The sequence below is a fragment of the Lissotriton vulgaris genome, chromosome 1_1 (genome assembly GCF_964263255.1).
Source record: "Lissotriton vulgaris chromosome 1_1, aLisVul1.2, whole genome shotgun sequence".
Taxonomy (NCBI): domain Eukaryota; kingdom Metazoa; phylum Chordata; class Amphibia; order Caudata; family Salamandridae; genus Lissotriton; species Lissotriton vulgaris.
The window spans coordinates 1,265,172,868-1,265,196,630 of record NC_141685.1 but is presented as its reverse complement, the minus strand read 5'-3'; the positions used below and the strand labels follow the sequence as shown (position 1 = coordinate 1,265,196,630).

The following is a 23,763-nucleotide window of genomic DNA, read 5'->3' as shown; positions in this document are numbered from 1 at the left end:
GAAGAAAAACAATAACCCACAACAATATATTCATAAAAACACTTAATTTTAAAAGAGATATATTTTCACTCTTTTGTAAACAAAATATGTGTTGGGAGAAGTCATAAGGAGGGAGAAAGGGTATTTGAGAGCCACATAGTAGAAGAAAAAACACGATTATCAATCTGCAACTTTTCTAAACAAGTGGGATATTCACTGGAGAAGAAACTTACTAAGGGCAGCCAGCAGTCATTGGGAAAACTTGAACTATTTATTTATTTATTTATTTATTTATTTATTTATTTATTTATTCTATTTGTATAGGGCATTATCACCCATAGGTCTCTAAGCGCTGTACAGGAGACACTGAACACAACAGAAACAGGGGACTGATTTATAGCACATCCCATGCATCTTGGAAGAGCACTGTTTTTAACATCCGGCGAAACGGTAATAGATTAGGTTCCTTCCGAAGGCAGTATGGCAGTTTATTCCAGACTGCTGGGAGTACAGTTGAAAAAGCACGTCCACCCAAAGTGGACAGACGGAAACGTGGGCTGACCAGCAGAATATCCTCGGATGAGCGCAGTGTCCTCCTAGGATAATACCGCAACAGTCTGGCCTTGATGTAACTAGGCGCATTGCCATATACTGCCTTATGCGTAATGCACAGGCCTTTAAACATTACCCTCTGCTTGATGGGAAGCCAATGTAAATGGCGCAAGAGCGGCGTGGCATGCGTGCTCCTAGATTTTTTAAAGATCAATCTAGCCGCATCATTCATGACTATTTGCAGTCTTGAAAGTAGCTGCTGTGGTATCCCAACATAAAGGGCATTACCATGATCCAGCCGTCCAAGGATTATAGCAGACACCACACTCCTTAAGGTAGAGAAGGACAGCAGTTGGGAGAATTTTCCGCAACTGTCTGAGAAGGCCCACGCAAGTGCTCACCACAGACGACACTTGCTTCTTCATCGACAGACTGCCATCAATATGGATTCCCAGACTTTTCACTGAGGCTGCCGGTACTGGAATCCTACCCAACTCCTTGGGCCAGAAACGATTGTTCCAAGGGTTACCTGAGATGGTGATAGGCAACACTTCAGTTTTGTCTGGATTAATCTTCAAGGAGTTGGTGGACATCCAGTTGATTGTAAACTTTAAGATGTTATGCAGCCTAGCTTGTGCTCCTGGTGAGTCCTCTATTTGGATGATAATCTGTGTATCATCAGCGTAGTTATATGTCTGGCAATCCATCTGATTAAGAGCAGAGATCAGTGGCTGCAAATAGATGTTAAAAAGGGTTGGCGAAAGGGCAGAGCCTTGCGGGACTCCACAGGTAATGGCAGCTGCTGTAGATACTAAGTCTGACAGCTGCACCCTCTGCGATCTTCCCTGCAGGAATGAGGTAAGCCAGCCTAGTGTGGTCCCCCCTATGCCCAGATCTCTCAGGCGCTTCAACAGTTGACTATGACACACCGTGTCAAAAGCGGCCGAGAGATCAAGGAGCACCAGGGCTCCAGGAATCTTCTTATCAGCTCTGCATCTTAATTCATCCAAAATGGACAACATCACCAGCTCCGTGCTGTGATGACTCCGGAAGCCAGCCTGATTTCGTTCAAACAGATCGTTTGTCTCCAGATGTTTCGAGAGATGCGTCAGCACATGCTGTTCTACCACTTTGGCTAAAAAGGGTAGTTGGGATATGGGCCTAAAATTCATAACGTTTTTGACATCCGCCCCTGGCTTCTTGAGTAATGGAATCAGTTCGGGCCTCTTTAAAGAAGGTCGGAGCCTGTCCCATCGCCAAGGATCTATTTAGGAGTGCAAGGACATCCTCTTCAATCCCTGGCATAGCCATCTTAAAAACACTAGGAGGGCAAGGATCCGCCCGGGAACCTGACTTTACTCTCTCCACCAAGCCAGCTAACCTCTCCTTCGTGATCAAAGGTAGTGAATTAAGGGGGTGGCAGACGTCTGGGATAACTGGCCCACTTTGGAGTGGACAATCAAAGATGGGGGTGCGAGCTATTTCAATCAAGAGATCGTCAATTTTATTCGTAAAGAAATCCTGAAAGTTTTGGCAATCCTCCTGCGAGAACTCAGGCTTCTGCTCTTCATTAATCCTCAGTTCCGTGAATATCTCAAAGATTTCTTTCTGGGGATCATGAGCTGTCGCAATTCTGGTCTCGAAAAACTCCGCTTTGCGGGCCTGAATAGCCTTCTTATAAAGCGCGAGCTCCTGCACGTATAGACTCTGTGCGTTCATGTTGTAGTCCCTCCGCCAGGCTCTCTCAGCTTTCCGTAGGATCTGCTTTCTAATTCTCAGGGTCTCGTTAAACCAAGGTGCTCCCGCCCCTTTGTCCATCCATTTAACCTTTTTCATCGGCGCAACCACGTCAATGGCTTTCTCTAATTTTCCAATTAGCTCTTGGCTACCCACCTCGATATTCTCACATTCATTTCTTATGCTGCCAGATAAGATGTGTGCTAAAACAGCAATGCCTTATAAGTGAGGTAGGCTAACTGAAAGAGCTGTATCCCTCTAAGGACGTCAAAGGTAAGGGTTTAAGTGTGGTATAATATGTCTTAATACACTAAGAACCCTGATGGGTCTGGCTACTTAAATGCTAAATGCCTCTGAGTAGTTCTTAATTTGAGCCGGTGATTTCCGGTGCTCGGGGGCAGAACTTAATCGTCACACCTGGGCTTATAGCACAGACTCGACTGAAAGGTATTGGAGAGATTTTCATGAGCACCAATCATTTTTAGTAGGCAAGTGGAAATTAAGTTATTTGCCCAGAATCGCAAGAAGTTAACCCTATGCCGAGACTCGAATCTGGTTCCCCAGCTCCAAAGTTGGCAGCTCTGGCTGTTACATCACATCCTCTCTCCACTTGTAGCATTTCATGGTTAGCAGTTAGTCCTGTTATAGGCGGCACTCATAGGAGCCCCATCACTTATTTTCACAAATTAACCACTGCCTCTGAGTAGATGAAGAGTGTGGTTAGAAAGACCTGCAAGCACTGCACTGCCACCACTGAACAGGGATAGAAAGTGCACAGCAGTCCTTAAGCCAGATCCAGGGAGTAAATATGTATTGCATTTTGGAGCTTTCTTAACAATGTGACCTTGCACAAAGTTCTGGTAGAATTAACCAAACAAGCATTTTAAACTTTCTGAATTAGTCTAATACGTGAGGTTTTTGGTTATGAGGCGCTTGAATTAATGTCAGTTGAATTCCTTACCTGCGACACCCGATGGCTTTGAAGAGTGATCATGGCTGCTCTCTGAGGAAGGTTCTATATCTGTATCAGAAAAGAGAAAAGCACAATCTTAAGTGAACAACATGCAGCTTTTATGCAAACTGCCGGCAGAGTTTGCAGAGTTTTGCCAACTCCGCACTTCATGGGGAGAGTGGAATTTATCCATAAACTCCAATTTCGCTGTGTGGGGGAGTTTGCCCCAGCCACCCACCCCTGAAGCCAGGCAGTAAGCATGAATTTCACTGTTGTACGAGATCCCCTGCACCTGGGCACAATAGCCAGCCTATTGTGAAGTTGGTCCTCTGAGAATAAGTGGGAGGAGGGTGGGCGCACACTGCCGCACACTCCAGCACTCAGTTTGCCCCGATGCATCATAATAAATGCAGTGCATGATAACACTTTTTTCAGTGTCAGGCTTTAGGTTTTCACCCTAGTTGGTGCAGACAGTGTGTGTATCTCTAGAAACGTGTTTCAAGATAATTGTCCTTCTTCAGTAGAGAGCAACACCGCCACCCACCCTTAGTTTTTGCACATCATACGTGTGTGCATGATTTTGTCTGCTCAACCCCTGCTGAAATTTCGGAGTGATGTGCCAGAGACAGAGTGGCCTTTTAATTAATCAGGCATTCCCCCATGGCGCTGTAACCATTCGAGGCCAGGTTTGAAAGCCCAGGGCCCCTCTTGATGCCTCTTGGGTTGGAAAGCCACACAATGTTTGAGTCAGGCTCGAAACTCATGGCAGGGTATTATTCAACTCAAGGTCCTCTTCCTCTGCATTTTGTGATGCAGGGCGCGCTACGAAATTCGTTTTATTAATTAAATTGTTTACTTACCTTCAATTATCCATACTCCAGTTTTTAGCACCCCCCAAACTTGACCCTCCCCCGCCCCGCCTCTCCGCCCTACCGAAACTTCCTCCACGGGCCGTGGGTGCTCTTGGATCCTCTAAAGCGAGCTATTATCTTCTACCTACACTCTTCTATCATGTGCCATAATTATAGATACAGCAATAACCTTTGATGTGAAACAGGAAAGAGAACTATACAATATGGAACTAGAAAAACTAGGATCAATTCAGGCTTCGCTGCTTCATAAAATTATTTGATCCTTGACAAATATTTCATTTTACTGAACGTCCTTTTTTTAAATGATCACTTATGAAAACATAGTCAAATATGCAAGTTTAGGATATGTGCTGTACAGAAGCATCTTGTGTTTAATTAAATAGATGATAATCTTGCTCCATCTAAGGATCTAGAACACATATTATACAGTATACATATCAAGTGACTTACCCTTTAATAAAGGCTTCCAGTTTTCCATTTTTACTGATTTTTACAGATAATTACAGACAGTTAACAGTGTGTTTCCTGTCTGTATTTATGTTTAAAAGCAGAAAAATACTGAAAACGGTGCTTCTTTTGAGAAACTCTCCATGCTGTCTTTCATGAATTCTAGGCAACAGCGAGCAGGCAGACAGCACGGAGGGTTAAAATACAGGATGAGACTTCCTTAAATACAGGCATATGTTAACATATATTTGTAGTATGATGCTAATATGTACCTGTGAGTGTAGTCTTTTGTTATATGTGGCTGCTTAGTTTGCTAAAACATGACAGACATCAGGTATATATGAAGTGTTTTTAAAATTGTCTGTTTTTGAGATTTTAAATGACTAAAATCGAATAAAGCTTATTTTGAATTTAACAGGCATCCATGTTTGAGTGCACGTTGAAGAGTTGTATAAACATGGAAATATACAATTTTACAGCTACATTTATTCTTGAAACACAAAATAAATATGGATAAATACGGCCCAAAAATGAATATGGATAAATACAGACGGAAATTTTAAAGAATTAAATACCATAAAACCGGGAGCCCTACCTTAAATTCACTCATGGCATTGCTGTCATGGCAGGGTGAGGGAGCAGGAATGTGTAAAAGCTATCACCTTTAATAAATGCCTTTTGATGCAGTGTTATATTCAGACGTATTAAGGTAAAACATTTCCACATGTAAAAGGAATACACTTTTTTGAATTTTTAAAAAACGTAATTATTTTTTTACAAGATGTTTTTGCTATGATTTACATATATACTTGACTTGACATGCCAAATATTTTCATGACTCGACTTGTGCATGGGCTCGTTGAACCTAGCGAAACACTTGGCTAAGCTATGGCTCGCCTCTCCCTGTTAATTTGCTGGGGTGTCCACCTTTAGGTGCCCCTAGGCCTTCCCCTGCTCCTCGTGGTTAAGTGTAGCAGACACAGGGAGACTTCAGGAGTGAGAGAAAGGCAGGGAGGTAGAGAATGTGAAGAAAGAGAGAGGATGGATATATGGAAAGAGAAAGATTGAGGAAGTTAGCGGAGCTACGTTTAGCTTTTTTGCCCAGGTGCAGTGGAGTGCAAGATGTTAAGGGTCTAGGGTCAAAGGTATAATTTTTTAAGTTGTGACCATCTTAGTTTGTCTGAAGACATTTCATCCTGAGCTCATTCCGCTCCCGGAATAAAATCAACCGTTTGCATATGGAAAATACCTCTATGTTCTATCTGCTGCCCCAAACTTTTTCTGTGAAATAGACTATTACACAGAGTCACACCCACCCTAAAGGTCATCTATAAAGGTCTTTACTAGCATCATCTTTTAAATAATTTTTCCTTTTTATCATTCATTAGAAAGTTGACAGTGAGTTAACATCCATCAGGGACATCAGTGGTGCTCTACAGATAAGTATGAAAGCCAGCAAGGAGCCATTACCTTGAATAATAATAGAACCATTCACATCAAGTGCTTAAAAGTGTCACAAGTTTGGTATGAAGGACCATATATAGAAGAAATTATTATTAATGAGCATTATCACACAACTCAAACAAGACACCACCTCATCCCGTTCAGAATGCTAATTACCTATTAGAAGGTGGTATCAATACATTACATAGAGATAAATAACAGAAAGTGTCTGTTTAGGTTGAGCCTGACTGTGCATGCACTGTCTGTAAGACATATAGTAATCACTAAAAGAGCTCTAATCCAGGCTGCTACTCACCAGAGGCTGAGCTGGGCTATAGCATACTATTTCCTGTGTGTTCCTCTTTTCAGTCTCCCATGGCCCAAACACTGTTTTCATCCTCTTTGGTGCAGCTTCTTTTAAGCGTCTCAGCCCCCTAGCGCTGTCCTAGTGCCGTGGGCTCGGCACACTGTTTTGGTTCTGTAGAAATCTTGTGATCCCACACTCTCTCGCCTGCGTATTTGGTGGGTTTGCATAGCGTGAACTTGACTTGAAAGTTTTGAAGCACTTAACATGCTCAACATGAGCACTAGTTATGCTACAGATGGGCATATTCAGCAGGGCTCACCCAAACATCAGAGCCCGGCACTTGTTTAGATTGCAACTTTATTCAAACAACTTCATTTAAACAAGATTGGAACAAGTAAGGTACGCCATCTACAGCATTATTTTGCGATGTTACCAGAACACGTATTGTGGTCAGCATATATTGATCTGTAAACGGTAGACAGGGTCGATACCCTCTCTACAGGGGCACTTAGTTACCAAAACAGTGTTTGTATAGCTGGGTTTTCATTCAGCAAATTTCTAGGAAGTTTTAGAAACAGAACAATTGGTGAACCAACCTGAATTCGGATTGGTTCTCATAGCAGTGACAGCACTTAGAATTTTATACTGGTCAAAGTCTGCTGGACACTCAACCACAAGCCTCAGATGCCCCATTCCCACCGCATCACTTATTTTTACCTTCACTCTGGCCATGAGTACTGGTCTTGTCTGTTTTCTTGCATACGTTGCTGTAGTCATCACAGCAGTTGTTGAACTTGCTGCATTTTTTGTCACATTGGCATGGGTCCTTTTTCTTGTAGGGGTTGTCACACCTTCCTTTACAAGACGTCTTGTCTGTGGTGTTGCGAAATAGGGGAGACAAGTTTTGTAGTTTGTAAACAAAATCAAGCAACCACACAATAACTGATGCGTTCATAGAAGCAGCATGCGTTTAGCAGTTACAGCTGATTTTAGCCAAGAGCTTTTGATTTTACTACAATTAAATGTGTAATGTACTTACTAAAAAGGCTTTCAGCAACTCTCTACATCCATTGGTCTAGCATTCTGTCCTTCACATTTCCTTCCACCCACTGCTTCATTCAGCATAGGGCATAGTTCAACCGACTACAGCACTTGGCTAACTTCACAGCGAGTGATGACATTCTATCCTTTTACAAAGAGCCTTCACAGACAATGAACTTCATTCAGTGCCAGTGTTTACTATGGCATTGAATGATGTTTGAGTACAAAAATATTTTTAAGTTTAAGTGTTGTTTTTAATTGATGATGATCTGGTAGTTTCATCAACAATAACATTTTGCAAAATCATAAAAAAACAAGCCCTGACAAAACGAAAATGCTGGCATGACTATAAATGGAAAATGCTACCTCCACCCTATCTTGTTATACTATTGACTGAACCTAAGCCTCCTTTCCATGATTGTGGTGAAAGCCCTTCACCCATTACACCTTATTTACTGGCAGTGGCTTTGATTCCAGACTTGTTCCCACAAAGCGTGCCAGATAATACACTACTATATATGAGAGAATTTATTTGACAGTGGCTGTCGATGTTGTTTTTTCCTACTGACCTCTCTGCCATGTTTGTTTTTTTAGAATTTAATTTTTTACAAAGCACTAACCTGGCTAAAATATTCGGGTGCATTCGACAGAAAGAAAATGAAAATTCAGATTTAAATAAAATGATATTGCTTCACAATTTGAAGAAAAAAAATTACCCACAACAATATATTCATAAAAACAATTAATTTTAAAAGAGATATATTTTTCACTCTTTTGTAAACAAAATATGTGTTGGGAGAAGTCATAAGGAGGGAGAAAGGGTATTTGAGAGCCACATAGTAGAAGAAAAAACACGATTATCAATCTGCAACTTTTCTAAACAAGTGGGATATTCACTGGAGAAGAAACTTACTAAGGGCAGCCAGCAGTCATTGGGAAAACTTGAACTATTTATTTATTTATTTATTTATTTATTTATTTATTTATTTATTTATTTATTTATTTATTCTATTTGTATAGGGCATTATCACCCATAGGTCTCTAAGCGCTGTACAGGAGACACTGAACACAACAGAAACAGGGGACTGATTTATAGCACATCCCATGCATCTTGGAAGAGCACTGTTTTTAACATCCGGCGAAACGGTAATAGATTAGGTTCCTTCCGAAGGCAGTATGGCAGTTTATTCCAGACTGCTGGGAGTACAGTTGAAAAAGCACGTCCACCCAAAGTGGACAGACGGAAACGTGGGCTGACCAGCAGAATATCCTCGGATGAGCGCAGTGTCCTCCTAGGATAATACCGCAACAGTCTGGCCTTGATGTAACTAGGTGCATTGCCATATACTGCCTTATGCGTAATGCACAGGCCTTTAAACATTACCCTCTGCTTGATGGGAAGCCAATGTAAATGGCGCAAGAGCGGCGTGGCATGCGTGCTCCTAGATTTTTTAAAGATCAATCTAGCCGCATCATTCATGACTATTTGCAGTCTTGAAAGTAGCTGCTGTGGTATCCCAACATAAAGGGCATTACCATGATCCAGCCGTCCAAGGATTATAGCAGACACCACACTCCTTAAGGTAGAGAAGGACAGCAGTTGGGAGAATTTTCCGCAACTGTCTGAGAAGGCCCACGCAAGTGCTCACCACAGACACTTGCTTCTTCATCGACAGACTGCCATCAATATGGATTCCCAGACTTTTCACTGAGGCTGCCGGTACTGGAATCCTACCCAACTCCTTCGGCCAGAAACGATCGTTCCAAGGGTTACCTGAGATGGTGATAGGCAACACTTCAGTTTTGTCTGGATTAATCTTCAAGGAGTTGGTGGACATCCAGTTGATTGTAAACTTTAAGATGTTATGCAGCCTAGCTTGTGCTCCTGGTGAGTCCTCTATTTGGATGATAATCTGTGTATCATCAGCGTAGTTATATGTCTGGCAATCCATCTGATTAAGAGCAGAGATCAGTGGCTGCAAATAGATGTTAAAAAGGGTTGGCGAAAGGGCAGAGCCTTGCGGGACTCCACAGGTAATGGCAGCTGCTGTAGATACTAAGTCTGACAGCTGCACCCTCTGCGATCTTCCCTGCAGGAATGAGGTAAGCCAGCCTAGTGCGGTCCCCCCTATGCCCAGATCTCTCAGGCGCTTCAACAGTTGACTATGACACACCGTGTCAAAAGCGGCCGAGAGATCAAGGAGCACCAGGGCTCCAGGAATCTTCTTATCAGCTCTGCATCTTAATTCATCAATTGCTGCCAGATAAGATGGGTGCTAAAACATCAATGCCTTATAAGTGCGGTAGGCGAACTGAAAGAGCTGTATCCTTCTAAGGAGGTCAAAGGTAAGGGTTTGAGTGTGGCATAATATGTTTTTATACACTAAGAACCCTGATGGGTCTGGCTACTTAAATGCTAAATGGCTCTGAGTAGTTCTTAATTTGAGCCGGTGATTTTCGGTGCTCGGCGACAGAACTTAATCGTCAACACCGGTGCCAAACTCGACTGAAAGGTATTGGAGCGCTTTTCATGAGCACCAATCATTTTTAGTAGGCAAGTGGAAATTAAGTTATTTTCCCAGAATCGCAAGATGTTGAGCCTATGCCGAGACTCGAATCTGGGTCCCAGCTCCAAAGTTGGCAGCTCTGGCTGTGACGTCACATCCTCTCCCCACTTGTAGCATTTCATGATTAGTAGTTAGTCCTGTTATAGGCGGCACTCATAGGAGCAATGGGCTTGTCCAAGCTGCCACCTGGCGAGAGCCCCAGCACTTATTTTCACAAATTAACCACTGCCTCTGAGTAGATGAAGAGTGTGGTTAGAAAGACTTTTAAGCACTGCACTGCCACCACTGAACAGGGATAGAAAGTGCACAGCAGTCCTAAAGCCAGATCCAGGGAGTAAATATGTATTACATTTTGGAGCTTTCTTAACAATGTGAGCTTGCACAAAGTTCTGGTAGAATTTTCCAAACAAGCATTATAAACTTTCTTAATTAGTCTAATACTTGAGGTTTTTGGTTATGAGGCGCTTGAATTAATGTCAGTTCAATTCCTTACCTGCAACACCCGACGGTTTCGAAGAGTGATCATGGCCGCTCTCTGAGGAAGGTTCTATATCTGTATCAGAAAAGAGAAAAGCACAATCTTAAGTGAACGACAAGCAGCTTTTATGCAAACTGCCGGCAGAATTTGCAGAGTTTTGCCAACTCCGCACTTCGTGGGGAGAGTGGAGTTGATCCAAAAACACAATTTCGCTGTGTGGGGGAGTTTGCCCCTGCCACCCACCCCTGAAGCCAGGCAGTAAGCATGAATTTCACTGTTGTACGAGATCCCCTGCACCTGGGCACAATAGCCAGCCTATTGTGAAGTCGGTCCTCTGAAAATAAGTGGGAGGAGGGTGGGCGCACACTCCAGCACTCAGTTTGCCCCGATGCCGCATAATGAATGTAGTGCAGGATAACACTTTCTTCAGTGTCAGGCTTTAGTTGTTCACCCTAGTTGGTGCAGCCAGTGCTGTGTATCTCTAGAAACGTTTTCCAAGATAATTGTCCTTCTTCAGTAGAGAGCAACACTTTTTTGGGGGGTGCTGGAGATGCTGCCCAAAGCCTTCCCAGGTCTCAGTACCACTCGCTGGGCGCAGGTGCATCAACGAGAGCTCGTCAGGGGTGCGCCCACCCCCCTCCTGTATGAAAAGGCTCCCTTGTGCTAACGAGCTGAAGAGCTTCGGTTGATGCACCAGACTGACATTGGACAAAAGTGTTATCATGCACTTCATTTATTAGGATGCATCGGGGCAAACTGAGTGATGGAGTGTGAGGCGGTGTGCGCCCACCCCCCTCCTGTATGAAAAGACTCTCTTGAGCTAACGAGCTGACGAGCTCTGGTTGATGCACCAGCACGAATGTATGATATTATAATGACTACATTTACAACACATGCCTTTACAACACAGTTTTCACATCACAACATCCTTTACAACACACTCCATTACATCGCATGACACTACATCGCATTTTTAGAAACTACCTTTACAACGCATTCCATTACATTGCATTATACCTTTACAACGCATACCATTACATTGCATTTAAGGTACGTATTGGATAATATAGGGGTAAAAATTACTATTTTAAATCCAGGGGGTGCAACAGTAGGGTAAGTTTTGGATAGTGTAGGGGTAAAAATTACTATTCTAACTCCAGGGGTGCAACAGTAGGGTAAGTGTTGGATAGTGTAGGGGTAAAAATTACTATTCTAACTCCAGGGGGTGCAACAGTAGGATAAGTTTTGGATAGCGTAGGGGTACAATGCGCTGTAGTGGTATGCAGTGTAATGGTATGCGTTGTAATGCCTGCTTTGTAGAGCCATGTGATGTAGTGTCATGCGTTGTAATGCCTGCATTGTAGTGACTTGCGTTGTAAGGGATATTGCGATGTAATGACTGCGTTGTAAGTGTAGTGCGATGTAATGATTCCATTGTAAAGGATGTTTCCCACCAGCACCCCCAAAAGGGGGTTGCTCTCTACTGAAGAAGGACAATTATCCTGAAACACGTTTCTAGAGATACACAGCACTGGCTGCACCAACAATGGTGAAAAACTATAGCCTGACATTGGACAAAAGTGTTATCAGGCACTGCATTTATTATGATGCATCGGAGCAAACTGAGTGTTGGAGTGTGAGGCGGTGTGCTCCCACCCCCCTCCTCTCTGAAAATAAGTGGGCCAGGAGACTGCCTTTGTCATGTCTCTCAGCTGTAATCTTGTGAACAGGTACCCACCTCTGTGGCTCAAGTGCCGGTAATATTTCAGCTGCGTACCTCTGAAAGTGCACCAAAGCCCGGAACAGAAGCCTCAACAGTCAGGCTTATAATATTTTCATCATCCCAGTTAACTTCAGATGGAACAACCATTTACCTTTTGTGGACATACCATGATGTCATCATGCAGCTACGCGCACTGATGTCGTATCCACCACGGAAGGCTGCTGCTGCTGCTCTAATCGCTTCACCAATGCCTGGCAGAGTCTCAGTGAGGGTTTGTCTGGCACTGAAATGCAGGTACTATTAAAGTCTTCTAAATATGAGGGCCATACCCTTTGAATAACGCATGGCACACTTGAGCACATAGCTCCCCCAGCTCTGACCTATGATGGTGTCTCAGAGGACTGCCATTGGTCGTGCGCGGAGTGGGCCTGCTCTATGCGTGCAGGACAGAATTTGTGTGTGTGAAAATGGCAGCAGGGTTTGTTGCCAGGAAGAGGGAAGATTTTGTACGTGTGAAGCTGGCCGCAGGGTGTGTGAGGGTGAAGAGGGTAGAGTTTGTACGTGTGAAAAGGGCAGCAGGGTGTATGAGCACCAAGATGGGTAGGTGTGTAGGTCTGAAGAGAGCACAGGGGCCTGTAAGCTATCTGTTCAACGCTGTGCTTCTATCACATCTCTTCCCATTTGGTTACAAAGATTTTACCATTTTGAGGTATTTACAGACATCGCAAACCTGCTTCAGTTGTATGTCTGAGTGGCTTCAGAAGAACTTGTAGGGCGGAGCGAAACTCCACGGAATTCCACAAAGTTTTAATGCAACTCCGCATACTCCACCTATCCTTAGTTTTTGCACATCATACATGTGTGCATGATTTAGTCTGCTCAACCCCTGCTGAAATTTTGGAGTGATGTGCCAGGGCCAGAGACAGAGACAGAGTGGTCTTTTAATTAATCAGGCATGTCCCCAGGGCGCTGTAACCATTCGAGGCTGGGTTTGAAAGTCCAGGGCCCCTCTTGATGCCTCTTGGGTCGGAAAGGCACACAGTGTTTGAGTCAGGCTCGAACCTCATGGCAGGGTATGATTCAACTCAAGGTCCTCTTGGATCCTCTAAAGCGAGCCATTGTCTTCTACCTACACTCTCCTGTCATGTGCCATAATTATAGATACAGCAATAATCTTTGATGTGAAACAGGAAAGAGAACTATACAATATGGAACTAGAAAAACTAGGATCAATTCAGGCTTCTCTGCTTCATAAAATTATTTGATCCTTGACATATATTTCATTTTACTGAACGTCCTTTTTTTAAATGTTTACTTATGAAAACATAGTCAAATATGCAAGTTTAGGATATGTGCTGTACAGAAGCATCTTGTGTTTAATTAAATAGATGATAATGTTGCTCCATCTAAGGATCTAGGCCACATATTATAAGGTACACATATCAAGTGACTTACCCTTTAATAAAGGCTTCCAGTTTTCCGTTTTCACTGATTTTTACAGATAATTACAGACAGTTAACAGTGTCTTTCCTGTCTGTATTGATGTTTAAAAGCAGAAAAATACTGAAAACGGTGCTTCTTTTGAAAAACTCTCCATGCTGTCTTTCCTGAATTCTAGGCAACAGCGAGCAGGCAGACAGCATAAAGGGTTAAAATACAGGATGAGACTTCTGTAATGGTGTTCATGTATTTTGTTTACTGTTTCTTTAACTTGTGGAATACCTTGTTCTGTGAATCCGATCTACTGTGAGATTCTGGAATACACAGAGTCTGTTGCTTGTCAGTTGAGAGCTTTACCTGTGGCTGGGGAATTAATTAAAGCTTGCTCTCAAATCATCTACTCTTCAGTCTGTTTTATTCAACTGACAGACACTACATTTATTGGCGACGATCGGGTGAACCCTACCCCAACACAGGCATGAAAAGAAAAATTCATCTGCTCCTCCAGCAGCGGTAAAAAATTAAAAGGAAGCGAAGTCTTCCCTGCCGCTGATATTCTTCGAGACAGACAGTTGTGTGGTGAGGAGTTTGGTTGGAAGGCGGTTTTATTTACTTTAAAGGGAGGAAAAGTATAAATAACAGATAAGAAATTGGAAAACGTTGGTTTCGCGCGCCTGCTCTCGTGAACTCGGAGCTCGCGACCAGCGCTTGCAAAGCTTCACGTCAGCGCGTTTCTAACGTGTCAATTTGCGTTCCAAGAGCATGACGAATGCGTTTCAAGAGCAGCTGACGCTCTGACGCCTTACGTTCACGTTCCAAGATCACTCATTAAACAAACAAAGACCGAGTCAGAACGTGAACAAGAAAGGAAAGCTGAAGTCTTGTGTTCTATTAATATAGACAAAGGTGAACTCAGAACGCGCACAGGAAAAGGAAAGGAGCATTATTGCATCATAAAGCTGGGAAAAGGAAAATCTGCACGAAGGAACACAATACAAATTATTAAGTCACAAGGCTTTGTGTTCTTTTGAAAAGAAATAGAGAATTTATACTTACTGTGGACTTTTTCATAAAAAAAAAGAGAATTGAAGAACACGGTTATAGAAAGTGGTCAGATTTTTTTTTATTAAATAAAAGTAAATGAGAGACAATTTTTTTTTATTTGAAATAAATATATAAAGAAGTAAGACTAATATATATTTAAATAAAAATGCAGAATGTAACTCAGCCAGCCTTCTTTCTGATAAGTCCTGGAGAACCAAGTGTAAAATGGAAAAAATGGAAGAAATTTTTTGCAAACTATGCAAGAGTGTGCGGAACTAATTTAAGTGCGGAAAGGAAATTAGCTCTTCTTCTTCATTGTCTTGGGGGAGAAGGACAAGACGTATTGGAACATCTACCTGACTTATCAGCTGCAGAACAACGAAACTTGAATGAATACGAGATTGCTATTGCTCAACTTGATAAACATTATTTGCCAAGAGTCAGCACTATTATGGAACGTTACCATTTTGGATTGAGAGAACAGAAAAAGGAAGAAACTGTTGAAGAATATGTTTCCTCATTAAGGAAGTTAGCCTCCTCATGCAACTTTGGTCAGACTTTAGATGAACGTATCAGGGATCAATTTGTATTGAGGTGTGCACATGATGATATCAGAAAGGAGCTCTGGTTAAAAGATGAACCAGCTCTTGAGGAAGTATTAGTGATAGCAAAACAGGTAGAACATATGACTAAATGTGTTGGAGAATTGAAGAAGGAGAAAGAAAAAGGGGTGTTAAATGAAAAGAAAGAGGAAACAAAAGTAGAAGAAGTGGTTTGTCTAGTAAAGAAAAATGAGTCTTCAAATGAGAAAGAAAATACTGGATCTATGCTCACAAGTCAGAATTCATTTGCTGGGCAAAATAACAAATTTTCTTGTTTTAGATGTGGTCAAATAGGTCACTTGGCGAATTCATCAATATGTCCTGCTTTGAAAATTATATGTAACTCGTGTCGAAAGAAAGGTCGTTACGCAAAATTTTGTAGAACTAGGTTGTTTAGGCCTGAAGTAACAAGGAAAAGATGGAATCAACCTCAAGTAAGAACAGTAACCTTTCAAATAAAATGTGAGGTGCCTGATCATCCATCACATCTGGTAAAAGTGGAAAATGAAATGATAAACTTTAAATTTGATTCTTGTTCACGAATAACTTTGATTGATGAAAGTGTGTATACAAAACATTTTGAGGGTAAAGTCAAGCTTATGAGATCAGATTTAAGACCTCTAGGATATGCTGATAAACCAATTAAGATGCTTGGTTGTTTTATGGCGGAAATAGAACTTGGAAATAAGATTATTGTGGGTAAAATTTATGTTGCAAAGAAAGGTGATGTATTATTGGGTTGAGTACATCAAGGTCAACTCGGAGTGAGTTTAAATCCAAATGCTAATCCTCAAGTACAAATTCATCAAGTAGACATAAATGAAAAGGAAGTAGACAAAGCTGATTTGGGAGAAGAATTAGCAAAAAGATATCCAAAAGTTTTCAAGGAAGGTTTGGGATGTTTAAAGGGATATAAACATCATATTAGATTAAGAGATAATGCCAATCCGGTAATAGCAAAAGTAAGGAGGATACCTCTGATGGAACAAGAGAAAGTGAAGGAGGAGATTGATAAGTTGTTAAAAAACGGTGTGATTGAGCAGGTGGAAGCCACTGAATGGTTAGCTCCAGTAGTTGTTGTTAAAAAACCTACTGGTGAGATTAGACTTTGTGTTGATCAAAGATCATTAAATAAAGAAGTAGTGGTGGATAGATTTCCACTACCAAATATTGATGAGATGGTGAGTACGTTAGAGAGTGCTAAGTTTTTCACCACACTTGATCTAGCTTCCGCTTATCATCAGGTGAAGTTGGATGAGTCTTCCCAAGATCTTACAGCATTTATCACCCCCATGGGCACGTATAAATATAAAAGAATGCCTTTTGGTCTCGTGTCTGCGGCCTCTGTATTTCAGGGGATAATGGCAAGGGTTTTGAGAGGTATGACTGGTGTGAGATGTTATCAAGATGACTTACTGATTTATGGGAATAGTTTTGAAGAACACTACAGTAGAGTATGCGCTGTTTTGAAGTGCATAGAAGATGCAGGAATGACACTTAAGAGAAGCAAATGTAAGTTTGGTGTACAGGAAGTAAATTACTTGGGACACAGAATAACTGGGAAAGGGATTTATCCAAAAAAAGAACTAGTAGACACTATTAACAAAGTGAAAGAACCTGAGAGCAAAGAGGAATTGGTATCCGTTCTTGGTATGGTAGAGTTTTATGGTAAATTCATTTGTAAGTTTGCTGATAAAACTCAGTGTATGAGGAGATTAACTTCTAGGAATGTTGTATTTGAATGGTCTGATGATTGTAAAAAAGAATTTGAATGCATCAAATCTGAGTTGAATAGAGCGCCCTCTCTTCAGGCATTTGTTCCGGGTTTACCTACAATTTTGTTTACAGATGCAAGTGAGAAAGGACTTGGAGCTGTTCTGGTACAAAAGAGACAAGGGAAAGATTATCTAATATGTTGTTCATCAAGATGTTTAAGAGGATCGGAACTGAATTATTCTGTTATAGAAAAGGAATCTCTGGCTATCTACTGGGCTTTGAGAAAATTAAAGAACTTGATTTGGGGCACGAAGGTGTTTATATTTTCTGATCATAAGCCACTGAAAGAGATTTTTGATAAAAAGGGTTTAGATGCAATCTCGTCAAGAATTAGAAGATGGATAGTTTCCCTACAAGAGTTTGACTTTGTGGCTGATTACATTCCTGGTGTCTCAAACAAATCAGCAGATTGTTTGTCAAGAATGGTAGATAAGGAGAATTTTGATGATGAAGATGATTTAGATGAATGTGAGGAAAGTATAAGTGTGTGTGAGATTACAGAGGGGGCAATTGAAGAGAAAGAGTGGAGAGATGAGTTGGAGAAGGATCAAGAAATTAAAAAAGTCATGTTGTCTCTGAGTAATAGGTCTCGCTTGGAAAAACCTTGGTTATTAGTCTCTAATGAGCTTTCAATGAACTCTGGATTTTTGACTCGTGGAACAAAAATGGTTCCCCCTTTAGGTATTAGGAAGAAATTGTTGAGTCATGCACACTCAGGACATCTTGGTATTGTTAAGACTAAGGAAATTTTACGTATGCGATTTTGGTGGCCTGGAATGGACCTAGAAATTGAGAGGTTGGTGAGAGATTGTCCTGAGTGCTGTGCAAGTGATAAGATTTTAAAAACAAAACAGATGCCAATGGTGAAAAGATCGTTACCAAGACATCCTTGGGATGAGGTAGCAATCGATATAGTTGGTCCGTTATCAGGTGTGTCTGATACGCCTTATCTTTTGGTGTTAATTGACTTATATTCAAGGTGGATAGAGGTCTCTGCTGTTAGAGAGATTACCTCGGAGGAGGTGATTAAGTTTCTAGATACTCTTTTTAGCAAAGAGAGCTTTCCTAACAGTCTTCTTTCGGACAATGGGCCTCAATTTTGTTCGAGGATTTTTGAGGAATTTTTGAGTAAGTGTGGTGTAATACATAAGCGTTGCTCGTTGTACCATCCTGAATCGAATGGGGCAGTTGAGAGGGTTAATAAAACCCTGAAGGAGTCTATACAGTTAGCTAGATCATCAGGTTTAAACTGGAAGTCTGTTCTTAAGGCGAGAATTAATGCTTATCGCTTCGCACCACATTCAACAACTGGAAGAACTCCATTTGAGTTATTTAAAGGAAGAGCTCCCAACACTTGGTTATGTCCTGGGTGGATGAAAATTGAAAAGGGTTTGGTAGATAATAGGATTGGTGAATGGCGTTACAAAGAAGAAAGAAAGATGGATGAGAGAAAGCAATACTTTGATAAAAGAAATTGTGTGAATGTGCAAAAGATATTAGTGGGAGATCTTGTGAGAATAAAAGCTCCTCTTGGTTGTAGACCATGGTCGAAATACACTGATGTAAGATCTGTTGTGAAAGTGTTCAAAAATGCCATTAAAACGGAAGATGGGAGGATATGGAATAGAAGTAGAGTAGTTGTAGTTAAATCAAAAATTCCTTCCCAAGAGTTTCATTATCCATCTTCTTCTCATTTTGTTAATGATTCTAACTTTTCCTCATCTTCCTTTAGGAGTCAAAGAGTACGTAGACCTCCTGTTTATTTAAGAGATTATTTATTGTAATTCCTTCTTCTGTTTTTCTTCTATTTGTAAAGCTTTTTTTTTTTTTTTTTATAAATTTTTTATTGAACATAGCAATGGTTAATCAGTGGTACAATGCATCTTTTCAGTTTTAAATAAATAAATAAAGAAGAAAGACATCTATATACAAATATATATCAGACATGAGAATTAGGAAAAGGGGAAGAGATTCATCGAGCATAACAAAAAGGGAATACAGATAACGATTTAATCTAGAAGGGACTGTGCAAAATCCGCAATTTATAAAGTGTTGTTGTAAAAAAGTGCAAAATGCCTACAATAAAGTGCTACTGCATGTGCAAAAAACTATGATACAGCGATATCCAAAAGAAGTGCGAGTGCTTTTAATTGTACTAACCCTTTCTTTATCTTTATTCTTCTTTTGCTGCTCATCCCTCCTTCAGTTGATCCAAATCCCCAAAATATTTCCAATTCCTTTCAAATCTCTTAATAGAACCTACTCTGCCCGCATATGCTTTTTATCAAAAAGACAGGTTCTCCTCATCTTATTGAACCATTTTATAAGTGATGGAATTTCCCTTGATTTCCAGTTTTGTAATATTAAAGAGCGGGCAATCGCGCATGATATAAATATAAATACCTCCTCCGATTTGTTGATATTGCTTCTATCCTTGCTTATTCCAAACAAGGCTACTTCTACCGTTGGCGGAAATGGTTTTCCAATGGCCAATTCAATTTGCGCGAATATCTCTTTCCAGAATGACTCCAACATCGGGCAGGCAAAAAAAATATGATACCATCCCCCCTGGCCATGTGCTAAACATCTAAAACACTTATTTTCTGTTCCAGGAAACATTTTTTCCAAAGCCTCTGGCGTATAATAGGCTAGCCAACGAGACAGAAAGGCCATCCTCTTATAGTTGGCAGCACGCAAGGATTTGTTTCCCAGTAAACAGAGAGCCTCCCAATCTTTGAAGGAAAAAAAGCACTGGGTCGAGAGACTTACTTTATTCAGATGTTTAACAATGAGTGGGGATTGGCCAGAGCCATGGAGCAATTTATACCACTGCCCTATCCCGCTGCTCTTCCTACCATAAAGGTTGTTTAGTAAATTATTAGGGGTATTCAACAAGCCACTTCCTTCCTTTTTAATAAAATGAGTGATCTGAAGATATTCAAAAAAGGACAGTCGCCTTAAAATGTTGGATCTAGTTATCACCTCTTGCCAACTAATAACCCTATTTTGGACTAGCAAGTCTCTCAATTCCCGAAACCCACACAATTCCCATTTTTTAATCTTCGAGAAACTTAACGGAAGTCCTATTTTACTACATTCAAATAAACTTAGATATTGGGAACCATCAGAACCATGTTTTTTAAAAAGCAGCAATAAGCGCGTAGTATATTCTTTCACCGTCTTATACCTCGATTTTTTGGGGAGTTTTGCGGTCTTTAAAAAAATAGGGATTTGAGACCCTGCTTCTTGGACCATCTTCTCCAAAAAGAAATTGTCTCTTGTCTGATACATCCTTAAAAGACCTGCCACTATATCAAAGAATGCAGCTTCGTAGTATGTTTTTAAATGGGGTAGCGCTAACCCTCCTTGATCTATTGTGAGTTGCACCACGGGAGTTTAACTCTAGGAGTTTTATTACCCCAAATAAATCCTCTTAACATTGTTTCTAATTCTTTAAAGAAAGACAAATTAATTTTTAACGGTACATTAGTAAACAAAAATATAAGTAGAGGCAGAACTGACATTTTAACCATTGACACCCTACCAATCACTGTCAGGGGTAACAAGAGCCATTTATCTAACATATGCTTGATTTTATTTTTCATTCTCATGTAGTTTAGTTCTAAAAGCATATCATACTCTGCAGTTACAAAAATACCCAGATATCTTATTGGGTCTATTTTTGCAGCTTGAGCTTGCAAGAAATTAGGGAGAAATCCTGTATCTGTATTTAAAGCAAGAACTTCAGTTTTTTTAGCATTTATCTTATATCCCCCAATCTTTTCATAAGCTTTAAACTCTTTCAATAAGTTCTCAACCACCCCCTTTTCAGGAGCAAGATAAAGAATAATGTCGTCAGCAAAAAGTTTTAGTTTAGACATGCCGAGGATGGGGGGCGTGACAGCTGCATTATCCCTAATCCTTGCCACCAAGGGCTCAATGAAAAAAGTAAAAAGCAGGGGAGATAAAGGGCAGCCTTGCCTAGTGCCCCTGGTTACATTGATCCTGCCGGCCTGTTGTGCATTAATTATTACCTGAGCAGAGGCTCCAGAATATATATTAAGTAACATCTTAATTATCTGAACCGGGAATCCAAATTGTCCAAGGGAATAAAATAGGGCGTCCCAATTTACCAAGTCGAATGCCTTTTCGGCATCAACCATTAAAATACAAGCTGGCAGTGAATTGGTGTTCAGATAGTCCAAGGCTTGAATTAGGTATTCCGCATTTGTGGCCATATAACGTCCTGCAATAAACCCAGTCTGGCCATGATGGATTACTTCCTGAGCTGCTAGAACAAATCTTTCTGCCCATATTTTCATAAGTATTTTGTAATCGGAGTTCAAGAGGCTAATTGGCCTGTATGAATTTACATCATCCTTTTTTTAATCTTTTTTTAAAAAGCATATAATTGTCGATTCTTTGAAAGCCCCAGGAACCGAACCTCCTAATTTTATATGGTTAAATAATTTTAATAGAGGTTGTTCTAATTCAGCAAGAAATACTTTGTAGAACTCTATAGGGTACCCATCCTGACCACAAGCCTTTCCCCCAGAGGTCGCCTTGATACTTGTACGAATTTCTAAAACAGTTAATTCCCTATCTATTTGTATCTTCCGGGATTCCGAGATTTTAGGAATCTCTAAATTCGCAAGGGCTGTTTGGGGGGTAGCCGACCATAGGGAGGTTTCCCTGCCCCGGCAGTTTGGGAGGGGCGGGCGGGCTTCAGGACCTCCATTTTGTTTTGGGCTACTTTTATTTGTAGCCCAAACGTAGCCCAATTATAAATGATTTGGGCTCATGCTCACAGTAACCATTTTAGGTTTCGTGACCTGGTGGCTGGGAGCGTTTGGCATAGATTAGTTTTTGCCCTCCCTAATTTTCTCTTTTGACAGGATGTAGGATTTGTCTTTCCCCTTTTTTGTTCGACGGCTTTCGTTGGAACAGGTGAGCAGGAGTTTTTGGGTCTGTATTGCCGCAAGGGAACGGGTGCAGTATGGGGATTATTGGAAGTTTGCCAGGGTTGGCAGAGGTTGTGTGGTCATTGTTTAAGTTTGGGTTATCGACAGGGAAAGGGTAAGCAGGCTATTTTTAAGTTCGGTTGGACATGTTGGGTTATTTACAGTTGTAAAGAGGCAGGCAGGGGAGGTTGCTTAAGTGAAGTGTAGCATTAAACTTCTGCGAGGCATACCGTATTAGGGTATGCACTAGCAGCCCTGCCTACTCTCCGCCCATATTTGTCATAGGCTTTGTGTCATTGTCTTTTGTAAATACTGGCTTCCAATTGATTATGAGGCTTGTGAGTCCCTCCTTAGTACTGCCTTGTCTCCATTTGTTACCGCCCATATCGACTGGACCTTTTACTTGGCTTGTTACACGGTCGGCTTATCTAGTGGGTGAGCACTATATTGTTTATAGGCACTTATGGAGACAATGACTGCTGCTTTTTGTTGTATTTGCATGCTGAGCAAGGCACCCACTTTGGGGACACCTCGCTCAGTTTAATTGTTGTTGTTTTTTTAAAACATTGATATTGAGCATGGCGCCCGCTTCAGGGACACTGAGTTCTCTTATTTAATTTTTTGGGTGAACTTTCATACTAAGCGAGGTGCCCCCTTCCGGTACACCGCGCCGAACCAGGAGTATCTTCGGCTTCTTTACTACCCACACCCTCCCCTCAGCCAGTCCGCACTCGCCTCCTCTATTAGCACCCTCCCTCCTTCGCATGACGGGGCGGGCTTAGGGGCAATCTGAGCAAGGTAAAACAAGCATTGCAATGCAATAGGTCTCGCATTTACACGAGTTTGACCTATTGGCATTGTAATTGACAATTCCTTTTATTTATGTTTTTAATGCATAAATAAAAGGCAATGTCATATACAATGCCAATAGCTTAAACTTGTGTAAATGCTAGCTCTATTGCATTGCAAATGCTTGTTTTAGGTTTTGCCTTCACTGTGCTTGTGGAATCTATTGTATTTACTATAAATCTTAAAAGGAGCTTAGATCCCTCCCCTGCTTTTCATTGGTTGTTGTGCTTGCCACTTACTTTTCCTCTATTTCTTTTGTCTGTAGCATACTACAGTGTGTTCCGCATGTGTTTCTCTTATCAGTCTCCCGTGGCCCAAGCACTTTTTTCATCCACTTTGGTGGAGCTTCTTTTAAGCGACTCAGCATCCCAGTGCTGCCCGAGTGCCGCGGGCTCCGCACGCTGTGCTGGTTTCAATAGAGGACTTGTGATTCCACGCTCTTTAGCTCGCTTTTTTGGCAGTCTTACACAGCGTGATCTCGACCTGAAGGTATTTAAGCACTTAACATGTGGGCCAGTTACATTACATGTGGGCTCATTCAGTAAAGACCGACTCAAGCATCAGAGCCTGGCGCTTGTTTAGATTGAAACCAGCCCTCACCAGCTCATCCCGAGCCAAAGCACGGACCCACTCGAATGCATTAGAGGCCGGGCATGTTTAGATTGCAATGTGCACTCACCCGTTCCCCCTGTGCTGAAGCAGGGACTCACTTGAGGCCAGACTTGTTAATTTATTTTTGTTTTATCCACTATGAAGTACAAACACTGCACAAAGGTATTGAATTGCTTTACATGAGCACCAGTTACTTTACACACAGACACATTCCGCTGCCCTCCAAACACTGGGCAAAGGTTACTACAGGAGGGCAAGAAGGGAGGGGATACCTGAGGGACATTGAACAAGCATAATCTGCTCCCAGAGAGCAGAAAACTTAGCGGCCTGTTTGTTGGAAACATGCATGCTAAAAAAAATTCAAAGACATCGGCCAAAAAC

At 41.4% G+C, this 23,763-nt stretch overlaps 1 protein-coding gene across 7 annotated transcripts in view; it reads right to left on the bottom strand.

Annotated features, from left to right (window-relative positions):
- Positions 1–23,763, bottom strand: part of LOC147748965 (uridylate-specific endoribonuclease-like) — a 246,155-nt gene that overhangs the window by 105,398 nt on the left and 116,994 nt on the right. For 5 of the 7 annotated variants that reach the window (XM_086964643.1, XM_086964669.1, XM_086964676.1 and 2 more), the window contains exons 5-7: positions 10,391–10,450; positions 7,007–7,162; positions 3,230–3,289 (exon numbers count right to left, since the gene is read on the bottom strand). In XM_086964643.1, the coding sequence (XP_086820769.1) occupies positions 3,230–3,289; positions 7,007–7,162; positions 10,391–10,450 (276 nt within the window). The remainder of the gene's footprint in view (positions 1–3,229; positions 3,290–7,006; positions 7,163–10,390; positions 10,451–23,763) is intronic. The other 2 variants (XM_086964651.1, XM_086964690.1) reach the window with 2 other exon arrangements.